This window comes from Gavialis gangeticus, unplaced genomic scaffold, assembly GCF_001723915.1.
Source record: "Gavialis gangeticus isolate Ggan-Ray unplaced genomic scaffold, GavGan_comp1, whole genome shotgun sequence".
In the NCBI taxonomy this organism is placed as follows: Eukaryota; Metazoa; Chordata; order Crocodylia; family Gavialidae; genus Gavialis; species Gavialis gangeticus.
In genome coordinates this window covers 172,428,286-172,440,455 of record NW_017729022.1, presented here as the reverse complement: position 1 = coordinate 172,440,455, position 12,170 = coordinate 172,428,286, and the positions used below count along the sequence as shown (strand labels likewise).

General features: G+C 43.9%; 1 protein-coding gene across 4 annotated transcripts in view; it reads left to right on the top strand.

Annotated features, from left to right (window-relative positions):
• The window catches only part of NVL (nuclear VCP-like), an 82,367-nt gene that overhangs the window by 33,139 nt on the left and 37,058 nt on the right, over positions 1-12,170 (top strand). For all 4 annotated transcript variants that reach the window (XM_019516512.1, XM_019516513.1, XM_019516511.1 and 1 more), the window contains exon 18: positions 1,274-1,373. In XM_019516512.1, the coding sequence (XP_019372057.1) occupies positions 1,274-1,373 (100 nt within the window). The remainder of the gene's footprint in view (positions 1-1,273; positions 1,374-12,170) is intronic.

The window sequence follows — 12,170 nt, the reverse complement described above, 5'->3', positions numbered from 1 at the left end:
TGGAGGAGTGGCAAGGGGGGGGGGGCGTTGCTATATGACCCAGGGGCTATGCAGCCCCTGGATGCTCAGAAGTTGGATAGCCCTGCCATAGAACAAGAATTTGGGGCCAGTAATCCAATTGTAAAAGTGAAGCTATGACTAATCATCTGATTACTCCAATTTTACAGTGGTATAGAGTCACTGATGCTGGTTAAGTTGCACAGGCATAAAACTGGAGTTAATGTAGTGATGAAGCTGACTTTACTGCTGCACTGTTACCTCAGTATCACAATAAAAACAGCTTGTCCTATAAATATTTCACTGAATTGCCAGCGTATCAGAGTTATGATCCTTGTGGTGCAGTTGGGATTCATGTGATCTTCTGTGTGATCTAGTCACTTTTACAGTAACGTGTACATCTCCACTATTTGATCTGATTAGCAGTTGAATCTAAAGAGGTTGTTCAATTATTTATATTTAATTGCAGAATAAAATTATAACTTTTAACAAAGCAACAAAGGCATGTGCTAAACTGTCAAGCAGTCTCTCATTTGTAATTGTGTTCTTGCCAGCTCATTTCTTTGTCAAGATTTGCCTAATCCAACAGCACATCTTTATGGGCTGGCAACCTGACTCTTTCCAGCCACAAATTTCAGTAGGATTTCACTCTTTAAAATGTTAAACAAGGCTGATGTGTGCTCTCCAGAATCTCTGACACGCAGATCTTGGAACTAAAAAGCCTATGATAAGTGGACACCTTTACAGTGGAGTTCAGAACAATCCAGTTGCTTACCTTTGTAGGATGTATCTGTATTGGGATTGTTAAAATACAAGTATAAGTTCCTGCTCAGTGGATAAGGCCAGTGAATGGGATTTTATTCAGTTTGAATGTTTAAATGACTGGTCAGGGTCCTCAAAGTTTGGGCGAGTTTCTTTAATTTATTTATGAATTAAAAGGTAATAAGTAGGCAAGCCAAACACAGGATTGTAAATGGTTCAAGTAGCTGGAATGTTTCCCAGAAATACGAGTCTCTGAACTTGTCACAGACTATTAAGAAAGCTGTGCCAGTATAAATATGGCCCCACTACATGGAGTTGGGGTTAGTGAACAAGAAACCAATGGCAGTGGTCAAAATGAAGTTTGATCAGGGTGCTGAGAGAGGAAGGTGATCTTTGAGTAGTGATCAAGGGGGATAATAAATGCTGTGGGTTGTGGGGGCGGGGGTGGAATTCATACCCGAATGATTGACATTTTTTTTCTCAATTTAGCTGAGAATGCATTACTATTTTAAAGGCAGGTGCTAGTGTTCGTGTGGTGAACCAGTTATTAACAGAGATGGATGGCCTGGAAAATCGTCAACAGGTTTTCATTATGGCTGCCACCAACAGGCCAGGTAAGAACCCAAAAACCAGTGAAATCTTCCTTTACTTAGACTCATGCTTAGGAATGTATTTTAAAAACAACCATCTATACTTTATGTTACTAAGGAATCTCAGTATAACTGAGAGATCTTTTAAAATCCAGCTCTTCATTCAGGTTTACATGACCTTTTATTTTTCTCTCATCTTGGACGATGAAACAGTTCTAGCATAATAATACAGTGTTTGCAAATACTGTAGGGAATGTTTAAATTCAAATAAACTGTTTCGTAAAGAAGACAAAATGTCTTTTCTCTGGCAAGGCTACTTAAAAGTTACCTTTATTTACATGATCTGGTTTGATGCTAAAACTATTTAACTACAACTTGTTAAGCAAATATGATGTGTTGTTTCTGTTCTTTTGCATCTTCAGTATTCAAGTAAGTCCAGATGACAGTTGGGCAAAATTTCTGTATATTCAAAGTATATAGTCACTTCAGAGTAAGGCTCTGGCATACATCAAGCATGAGAAACTGGAATACACTTTATGTAATTGACAGGGTGTGAAGTGAAGTAACTTGAGATCAGCTGGGAGCTGATCCACGTAAGTCCATGAAAAGATTCTATTGACTTCACTGGTTTTGGATTAAACCCTTGGAATTTCAAAATAAAGCTAAAAATGAGGTGTTGCGTGTTCATTTTTAGTTGCTTTGCTTGCTGTTCATCGGTGTAGTTTTAGCTGCTAGATCATTAGCAAAAAAGTTAATGATTTGTATTGGACTTCTCATACTCCTTTCTCTAACACCTCTCTGGTTCCTTAAACTCTTCTGTTGAACCCCAAACACATTTTGCTGTTCCAGTGCAAGCTTGTCTTGTCAAGCCTTGTGCCTGACTCCCATGTTTCAGCTTGCTAGACTCCTACATTCTTGGGGTTCTTTCACAAATGCATCACACCAGTTCTCAGGTAATACACATGGTACTGAGCCCTTTTTGAAAACATCATGCACCTTGCAACCCCATAGGTTCCTCCATTGTTTGTCATTTGTAGAAATATTTTCATTGTAGAGTTCTGGGCCCTCATATAGCAGGTGCTATACCCAGAGTAAAAGGCAGTCCTTGTCCTGGGAAACTTGTGCTCTAGAATCTGATAGACAAGAATAGGAGTAAGGGGTTGTAAAACAAGCAGAGGGAACAGGGTAAAGGTCTGCAAATGTCACATTAGTTGCATGTATTTGGGCGGGTGGGGGGTTAGTTTTTGGGAGTGAGTAAAATGATTTTGGTGTGGTTCATTGGGAATATCCAGAGGAATAGAAACAAAGGAAGGGAAAAAGATATTGAAGGGACAGGTTAAGTTAGGTAGGAGAAGGGGATCAGGAGGGGCAAGTTGAGTGAGAGGATAATGCGGGTGGGAAATGGTGTGACCAACCAGTCAATACAAAGAAAAGAATGTCCAAATTCAAACCTGAAAAAATAGCCTGATTTCAGCATCCAAAAGCCCCTACTGCACTTGCTTGCCTCTGCTCCTACTTGACAGGGTTCCAGCAGCCCCTTTCCTGAGCTTATGTGGCTGGTGAGGAAGAATGGGAGTATAGAGTTCACAGGTGAACAGGGTGGGGTTTTTCCATGGATGATCATGAGTTTGGGGGTACTTGAGGGAAGGATGATTTCAGTGGCAATTAGCTACTCCTACACCTTTTTGTAGGGCTGTACAATTACAGCTCTAAACCTAATGGTCATCTTTTTATGCTGTTCTACCAGGTTTGGAATGGGAGCTTTTTAGGCAGCAAAACAAGCAAACATTTGCCCCGCCCCACCACATGCTCCTACCAACTTAATGTGGAACTTGGTGCAACTTTCAAAGCACATTTCAATTTAATTTTTAACAGAAGGCTTCTAAGTAATCGGGTAAATTGGGAATATCATCTGAAACTTGACTGGCTCATCACTTGTCCTATACATACAGCCTCTGCCCTTAGGATTGTGCTTCCTTCTTGTATTACCACATTTGACCATTTTGTTGCATATGCTTGTGCTCATTTATTGTACTTTGTGAGGTCTTTCATTGTACATGTGGCTTCAAGCAGCAGGCATTGCAGCAAGTGTTGCATAGTCTGAGGCTCTGGACTGCCGTTGCAGGCAGTTGAACCAATGGCATAGGCCCACTTAGGATTGTTCCCAGGAGGCAGCATGCTGCTTGGCATAGGTTCAGGACAGTACCACATATGCCTAACAGGGCATAAATAGTATTGGGGATCCAATTTGAAATAAAGTGTATAATTTGGATCCAATGGGCCTTCCCCTTCTGCCAAATGCTTTTGAGGTTGTTAAGGGGTATAAGTGCTTCTGCTTGAGAGAGCACTGTTTTATTGCGTATCTGCTCTACTTTGATGCCTTGGCACCAGATTGTATTTAGGTTCCTGAGTGCTTTTTGCTTCCTTCATTGTTCTTCTGCAAAATAGGAGTGATAGAACAGTTTTTTGTGTCTGCTTGTAACATGTCCACTAGCTGTGGAGCACTGTTCTGTATTTGAAACTCTATGAAAACAAGCCAGTTTGCACATTCCATGAAGCAGTCTTCAAATAAACATCATGTGCTTCACACTAAGAGTATTGTCTTAGTTTTAGAATGTACTTCTGTTTGCAGCTGTAACTTAAAAAATGTATTGGGGAGCACAGGAATGTTGCATTAATTTCTGATCTCATGGAGACTTTTAAAAATGCATAGAGAAGGAGTGTCAAAGATAAGGTCCATAGGCTGTATTTGACCCATGAAGTCCCAACATACAACCCCCAGTGCTTCATTGTGTACAGGTGAGAGTCCCAGACCAGCCTGAGCGAGCACTCTACACACTGTGTGTTCCTGGACCAGCCCCACATGGGCACCATGTATGGTGCTGTCCCAAATCGGTTGCATAAGTGCGGTGGATACAGGGGAAAGGAAAGTGAGTCCACAGACCCAATCCAACTCAGGGGGCTAGCAATATGCCATTCATTCGGCTCTTTGGGGCCAGATGGGTTTGACACTCCTGGCATAGAGGCCCACAGAAGGTCTTGAATATGCACTGAAGACTATTGGAGTTCTTGAACATTGATCCCTTATTCCTTTTATAATCCATATGTAGAAAATCCAGAATAAGCTCTGAGAACTTTAATTTCATATATGAAGGTAATTAAACATGAGTGATCATAATATAATTAAATATATGACTTGATCGTAAAGGACATCTGCATGTGGGTACTGATAAACATGTGCACAAGGGTGTCCAGAGACTTTGGTAATAGACATCTTTCTAAGTGTAACAGACAGGATGGGGAAGAGGGGCAGTCAGAGAGAGAGGATATCTTGGCAATGTTTACAGATGCATATCAATGTAGGTGCAGTATACTGGAATGGACTTTAGTGTCCAGAAAAATGGACACTTACTGACTAATGAATTCCTGGAAAAGCTGAGCTCAAGTTTCATGGCTCACTAAAGCAAGAATAAGCAGGGGGGGAGGGGGTGAATCAGGGGAAGAGGCTTTGGAGGTGGGGAGGGAAATAGGCAAGGTGGGGTGGGGAACCATGGCTACAGGGCAGGGAATTGGCAGGGGGAGAAAGGGCGGGGTCCCAAGGCTATGGGGGGTAGGTGGGAGGCACAAGGAGGGGGCCAGTGTGGGGGTGGGACAGAGAGCAAGCTGCCTGCCACCCCCCACTGCCTGCAGTGGTAGGGGGGCATACATTTTAATACAATCATCCAATAATTAGATTGTATATGTAGAAAATTATAACAAATTTATAACCTATCCATGGATAGAATCTAATTATTGGGGGGTCACCTTAAATTCAGAGTCATCTTGGATTTGTGTTATATACTGGCATCCATGCTTTTCCAATTAAGGGTGACAGATGGGAGGTGAGGAGGAATTTGCTGCTTTAACCAATAAGGTTTTATGTGGTAAAAGCACCTGGTGTAGCTAAATATCTAGGATTCGGGAATGTCCATATTTTATAAATGTTTAATCATGTAATGTTAATTGCTAGTTAACATAAAATGAAAAAAGGCTAGTCAAAATCCCAAGGTATGTAAATGAGAATAATGATCAAACTGAGGGTTTGGTAACTGTTCTGAGGACTTGACTTGATACAGTTGAAAATGGGTATTTTTGTCAGGTTCAGATAAACCATAGGAGGAACCTAGGGTTTACCTTGGCCACTTACTGTATTTACCCAAGTCCAAGACAACTTGGAATCTGATCTCTACCACATAAGATACTCCACCACATAATTAAATTCTATACATGGAAAATTATTTATTTATCATGGTTGTTATATTTATCATAATTTTCCTTGTATAGAATCTAATTATTGGAGGGTCATCTTAAGTTAGTTCCCCTCCCTCCACTAACACTATGACAGGGAAAGCAGACCCCTGAACTCCTTACCCCACCAATCCATCTGCCAACTCCAGTTGCTCCCATGGACCTGCCCTCTAGCCAGGGCCACGGAGCGCATCATGGATCAAGCCTAGCCAGACACCAGCAGTGGCAGTGGGGCAGGTGGCAGCTGTGGCTTCTCTGTTGCTGTGTAGCCTTCCTTGTGGTTCCCCTGCCACACACCTCCTGCCTGCACTCCCCCTGAACCATGCACTGGTCAATCTCCCCTGTGTTCCCCCTGCTCCACAAGCCACCCCAGGCTGCAGCCACCACCTGTCCCTGGGCCATACTGGAATTTAAGACCAGGAGGTTTATTTTCCTATGTTGAAAGGAGGAAAAAATCCTCATCTTCGATCCAAGTAGGTACAGTAAAAAATGTTTTGATAAAAGTGTATGACTACCTTGTCTTGTCTACACAGGAATATGCAACTTCAAGTGTGTTTTTTTTTTTTTTTTTTTTTCCTCCTATGGTACTCTGGGCCTGAAAGGTTAGCCACATGTGGTGGTGTAACTCAGAAGCATTGGTTTATTTCTAAGTTACTTATCTCCCATATTATTGATCTGTTTCTACCATTTTAGAAGTATTTATTGAGTAGGGAGGATGTGCTCACTTTCAGCTAAGTGCAACAGCCCCATCGGTGAATGGATATTGTGTCCACAGAATTTAAGAAGACTTAAGGAAAGTGATCTTTTCGCTTGACAAGAGTTTCAAAGTACTGCAGGAAAGACTAAGCTAAAAAAAGAAAGCAGTGTTTTTCCCTGGCAGTGTGTCATCCATCACTGTGTAGAAAGCACATATATTGTACTTAAACACACGCATACAATACTACACTTGAACTGAGCCTTCAAGAGGCCGAGAAGTAACACACACGTATATTAAACGCATGCATTTTCCAGCACAGCAAACATTTATGAAGCGTGCTGGAAAAGCAGGTGCCAGGTCTTCTGGCAGGGGAGGGGGAGGGGCTAGAGGGGGTAGAGGAAGAGTTGCAAGTCCCCCACTCTCCCCCAAACAGACACACTCTCTTTCTTGGCAGTGATGAGTCTTCTGCTGCCACTGGGAGCGGGGAGGTGGGAGCAGTACCTGTCCCTGCACGACCTCTACTAACATCAGAAATGGTCACCAGCACCAGCATGATGGTCTCTTCCACCCCACTTTCATCTCATCTCCCAGCATTAGCCTCCCAGTGCCAGAGGAGAAACTGGATCTGGAAGTGGGGGAGCAGAGTGCCATAGCCAGGGAAATTCTGGGGATGGGGGGAATCTGAGTTTGTGTTCCACACCTCTCAAAGTTCCTCTAGAGGCAGGTCTCCTTCTCCGGAAGGCACCTCAGAAGAGGTTTGTGGGGGAAAGTGGCTCAGCTTCCCCTGTTGTTGTACCTCTGCCTGCCGAGGAGGGGGATAAGGTGGGATCCCCACCCTCAACCCAGAAGCAGCGGGGGTGGCATGTGGGATCATTCTGTGGTGGCAGATGATCCCAGGTATGCTATCTGCTAGCACTGCCAAAGGCAGATCAGGAGGGTAACAGGGTGAAATACTTCACTACCAAAGCGATGCTGCTGCATCTCCGGGGGCAGCACCCCCTTGCCCTTGTTCCTCCTCAGCCTGGCACTGGTGGGAGCATGCCCCCAGAAAAAGGTCCCCCTCCCTCTCCAAAGCTCCTGTCCCCACAAAGCAGAGGCAGGCCACCCTGAAGCGGTGGGGGAAAGCCACAGACAAAGGTGGGGGTGCGTTGCAAGGGTGAGCGGGGCCACCCAGAGCATGGGGGAGATGCTTGCTCTGGATGGCCAGCCCTTCTCCTTTTGTTGAGTGGCCAGGGTTCAGGCGGCTCATGGCACTCATGGCCCCATCCTACCAAGGGTCCGTACACACTACCTTTAGCAGGATGGTGGTACCCTCCCTGTATGAGGCATGCAGGGAGTACTTGAGGGCGGAGCTGCAGAAGGCAGGGCCGCAGGTAGCTTTACACTTCACCTCGGACAGCTGGAGCAGCCATGGTGGAGATCATGCCTCCACAGGGCATGATCATCTCCCTCACAGGGCACTGGTGCAATCAGTCAGGGTGTTGTTGGGCTCTCCTTCAAGCGGAGGTGATGGATGAGTTCCACACAGCAAGAGAGATCGTGGTGGCCATGAACTGCATGGTGCGGGGTGGCTCATTGGGCAGGGCAAGCTCACCCACAGATTCATGGTCAACAACGGGGCTAATATGGTCAAGATGGTTCATGATGTCAACTTTGTTGGCAGCTGCTGTGTGGCACACCAGTTCCCCCTCATAGTCAGGGATGCCTTGGCTTTAAGTAATGCACATTAAATTTAGTACCTCCATTGTAAGGTACTAAGAAAAAGCAAATTAGTCAATTTTAATGCGCATTAGCTAGCTTAGGTTTCTTGTGATGCTTTAATGCTCCTTGAAGTGCATGTGTAGATGTGCCCTGTGACTACCAAAGTCCCCAAGTGCAGCTTCTAGTGTCAAAATAAGTTTTATGCTGAAATAATTCATAAAATCAGAAAATTACAGTTGGAACAGACCTCAGGAAATCATCTAATCCAACCCCCTGCTCAAAGCAGAACCAGCCCTAACTGGTTTCCAGCCAAGGCTTTGTCTACCCGGGTCTTAAAAACCTGTAAGGATAGAGTTTCCACAACCTCTTTGGGTAGCTTGTTCCAATGCTTTACTTCCTTCTTCCAGTGCTTTACTAATTAAACCACTTCCCTGAATAAAACAGACTGTACTAGGAAGAAAAATAACTTTGCTGGTGTGAGTTGTATTTCTCAGCGGAAGACTTTTGCTGGCATGGCTGCAGTGGATTGGAGTGTGTTTGTCTTTTCTCATCACGGCCCTAATAGATGCAATTATGCCAGCCAACCTTTTTGACTTAAGACTGTGGAAGGAGACACCAGCATAGATGGGGAGACCTGAAATTTCACTTGACAGCAAATGAGATGTCATAGATGACTTACAACATGCTTCTTTGAAGCATGGAAGCACAGGTATGTGGACAGTCATTGGTATTTGCATCCTTAATGTTGCCAGTGCTGCCAGTAATCCATAAAAGAACTTGAGCTATTTCCAAATTTCCAGTTGACAACGTGTCAAAAACTATCTTGATAACTGCAAACTTTGTTAGTGAGTGAAACAGGCTGGAGCAATATCAGAGAATATCCCCAAGAGGATAATAAATTAAATAAAAAGAAGAGTGGAATTTCTGGTTATCTTGCACAGCTAATTGTTAATGACTGGACTACAAGTCAAATGCTAAACTCCTTTTATGAAGACTTGGAAATATAAAGCACTTGCAAGTTGCCCAATTCTCAACATTCTCTGGAAGAGAAGGGGCCAGGCACTGTCACTGCTCCTTCACCTTTATTGTGAAATCTACAGTGGCTGTGGCTTTGTTGTAGAAGTTCCAAAACAGGCTTTAGCTTGTCCACAAAAATAGGATGTCTGAGGACTTGTTGCAGAAATCCAGTGACCTTGATGGACTCTGGCTAGATTATTTTCATAATAGCAAGGATACAGAACCCCAACCCCATTTTGGTTCTGCACATAAAGGGTAAGAGATTTAATTCAAGTCAAACATCTAATTTATCTAAATGGGATTTAGCTTTTAGATACCCCAGTCTTACAAAAAAATTGGGAAGGGAAGCATAAATCCTATAAATGTTAGAGCTGAGATATTTTGTGACTTTACTCAACTGCAGCTTCCCTTCCCCCTCCCCCCCGCCCAGTCTTGGTGTATATTAATGCCAAGAATCTTGGGTATTGGGGTTTGTAATATTCCTGGATTCTGCAAAATGCATTGTAGATTTTGGTGTTGTGTGGTGTTCTTGTCATTTTCACTCCCCTCTGAACCCAGAAATCTCTCACACACAAACTTTAGAAAGGCAATAATGAATGGTAGTATGTTGTTCACCAACTGCTTTTAAGAAATCCACACAATTGTGCTTCACATTTTGATAGGAACTTTCTGTGGAGAAAATAAACTAAAGTTTGGATAGAGCACTACACACTTGTGTCACAGTACAAGCATCACTTAACGTCAAATTGATTTCAGCTCTTCTTTTTCACTTATTGTCATTGCTGCTCCTCCAATAACATTTGAAAGGAAAATTTGCAAAATAATTTAGCTCAAGTCATCTTGGTTGTGGTTCTGATGACTTTTGTTCCTTTTAGCTAGCATATACATATGACGTGCTTGTTTATTTGATAAATCTGTTTGCTTCAAGCACATTTGTATCCAAAGCAAAAAAAAACTACTCTGATCTCTGATTATATCACTAAACAACAAAAATCTTGCTCCAAGGGAAAAAGGGACGGGCAGTGGACTGTTTCTTGTGATAGAATTTTGTGGGTGGTGTACGTGTGTGTGCACACGTGTGCAGTGGGAACAAAATGGGTTTTAGTTTGTGATGGTCCTGAATGCTCATGGAAATGCTTTAAACCAATCCTTGAATATTCTGTATACTGCACAGAAAAGCTTTTAAAGCATTCTACACAGAAAAGCTGGAGCTTTTAGCTGTGGTTTAGATATCTAAGTCCAAGCCATGGGAAGCCTTGAAGATAAGAGCCAATACCAAGCCTTGATTTGCAAATCTATGGGAAGCTGTTGTAGAAAGCAGGGGATAGGTTTGCTGTGCCTGTGTTGCAGTGTTGCAAACTTACTAGAGTTTTTTGGCGAGCGACGGACTTTATGGCCAGGTATATTGCACTATATCATACAGTCTCCTTCATTGCGGTATAAAGTGCTGGACTTTATGGCCAGGTATATTGCATTGCTGCAATCCTGTTGAGAAGTGACCAAAATGTGAATAACCAAAGTCTGATCACTATCTGCAAGGAATGGTTAGAATCTAGTCAGCTGAAAATGATAGCATGATCTTTGGACATGGCTATATAAGAGTTTTAGCTACAAGTGATGGTAAGTAGGGCTGTGTGAAAGGTCACCACCTGTTTTGTTTCGATGCTGTCTTGACTCATTTTGAAATCGAAACAAAGGGCTTCGAAACAGCCTCAAAATGAAATGAGGGCAGTGAAAATATTTTGAAAGTTTTTGAAATGTTTTGAAGCTGGGCTTGCCTGCAAGGAAACAAAGTAAGGAGAGCACTGCCAGGAGTGACCAGCAATAACAGTCACAAGCTGGTAGAGGATAGATTTAGGCTAGATATCAGGAGGCGCTACTTCACGGTCAGGGCAGCTAGATCTGGAACCAACTTCCAAGAGAAGTGGTGCTGGCTCCTACCCTGGGGGTCTTTAAGAGGAGGTTAGATGTACACCTTGCTGGGGTCGTTTGACCCCAGTAATCTTTCCTGCCATGGCAGGAGGTCAGACTAGATGATCTACTCAGGTGGCTTCCAACCCTAGAAACTATGAGAGGGAGGGGGAAGAGGGGTGGAAGGAGTGCTCTCATTGACTATGACTGTTTGGCTGCCTGGAATGCTGCTGGTGCTACTGTGCTGCTCACTTGGTTATGACGTGTTATTTAAAGTGGTGGACCAAGATGATGCTGTAGGGGAGGAGGAGACCTCATTGGGGCACACTTATGTTGTGTAGAGGCCCCAGCCCCAGTGAGGGCGCATCTTAACACACACAAAGTCACATGTGCATTTTGCTTGTCAGCAGCTTGAGGTGCAGTTTCCCATAAATCCCTGCACCTGTCTCATAGATTCATAGACATTTGGGCTGGAAGATACCTCGGCAGATCATCAAGTCCAGCCCCCTGCCCCAGGGGCAGGAAGTCAGCAGAGATCATAGGATCCCAGCAAGATACACATCCAAATTTCTCTTGAAGGTGTTCAAAGTAGGTGCTTGAACCACCTCCGGCTGCAGGCTGTTCCAGACCTTGGGGGCTCAGACAGTAAAGAAGTCTTCCTTATGTCCAGCCTGAAACAGTCCTGAAAGAGTTTGTGACCATTTGACCTTGTCATCCCCTGGTGTGCTCTGGTGAACAGACGTTCCCCCAGATCCTGGTGAGCACCCCTGATAAACTTATAGGTGGCCACCAGATCACCCCTTAGCCTGTGCTTTTCCAGGCTGAAGAGCCCCATAGCTCTCAGCCTCTCATCATAAGGTCTGTTTTCCTGGCCTCTGATCATGCATGTGGCTCTCCTCTGGACTCTCTCAAGATTCTCCACATCATTTTTGAATTCTGGAGCCCAAAACTGGACCCAGTGCTCCAGCTGTGGCCTCACCAAGGCAGAGTACAGCGGGAGAACAATGTCCCAGGATCTGCTCAAGAAGCATCTATGGATGCAAGCCAGCGTTTTGCTCGCTTTACTAGCCGCAGCATCACACTGAAGGCTCATGTTCATCTTGTGATCAACCATGACCCCCAAATCCTTTTCATCTGTAGTGCTAACCAGCGTAGCACTGCCAAGCCAATAAGCATGCTGCAGGTTTTTCCTCCCAAGGTGGGGAACC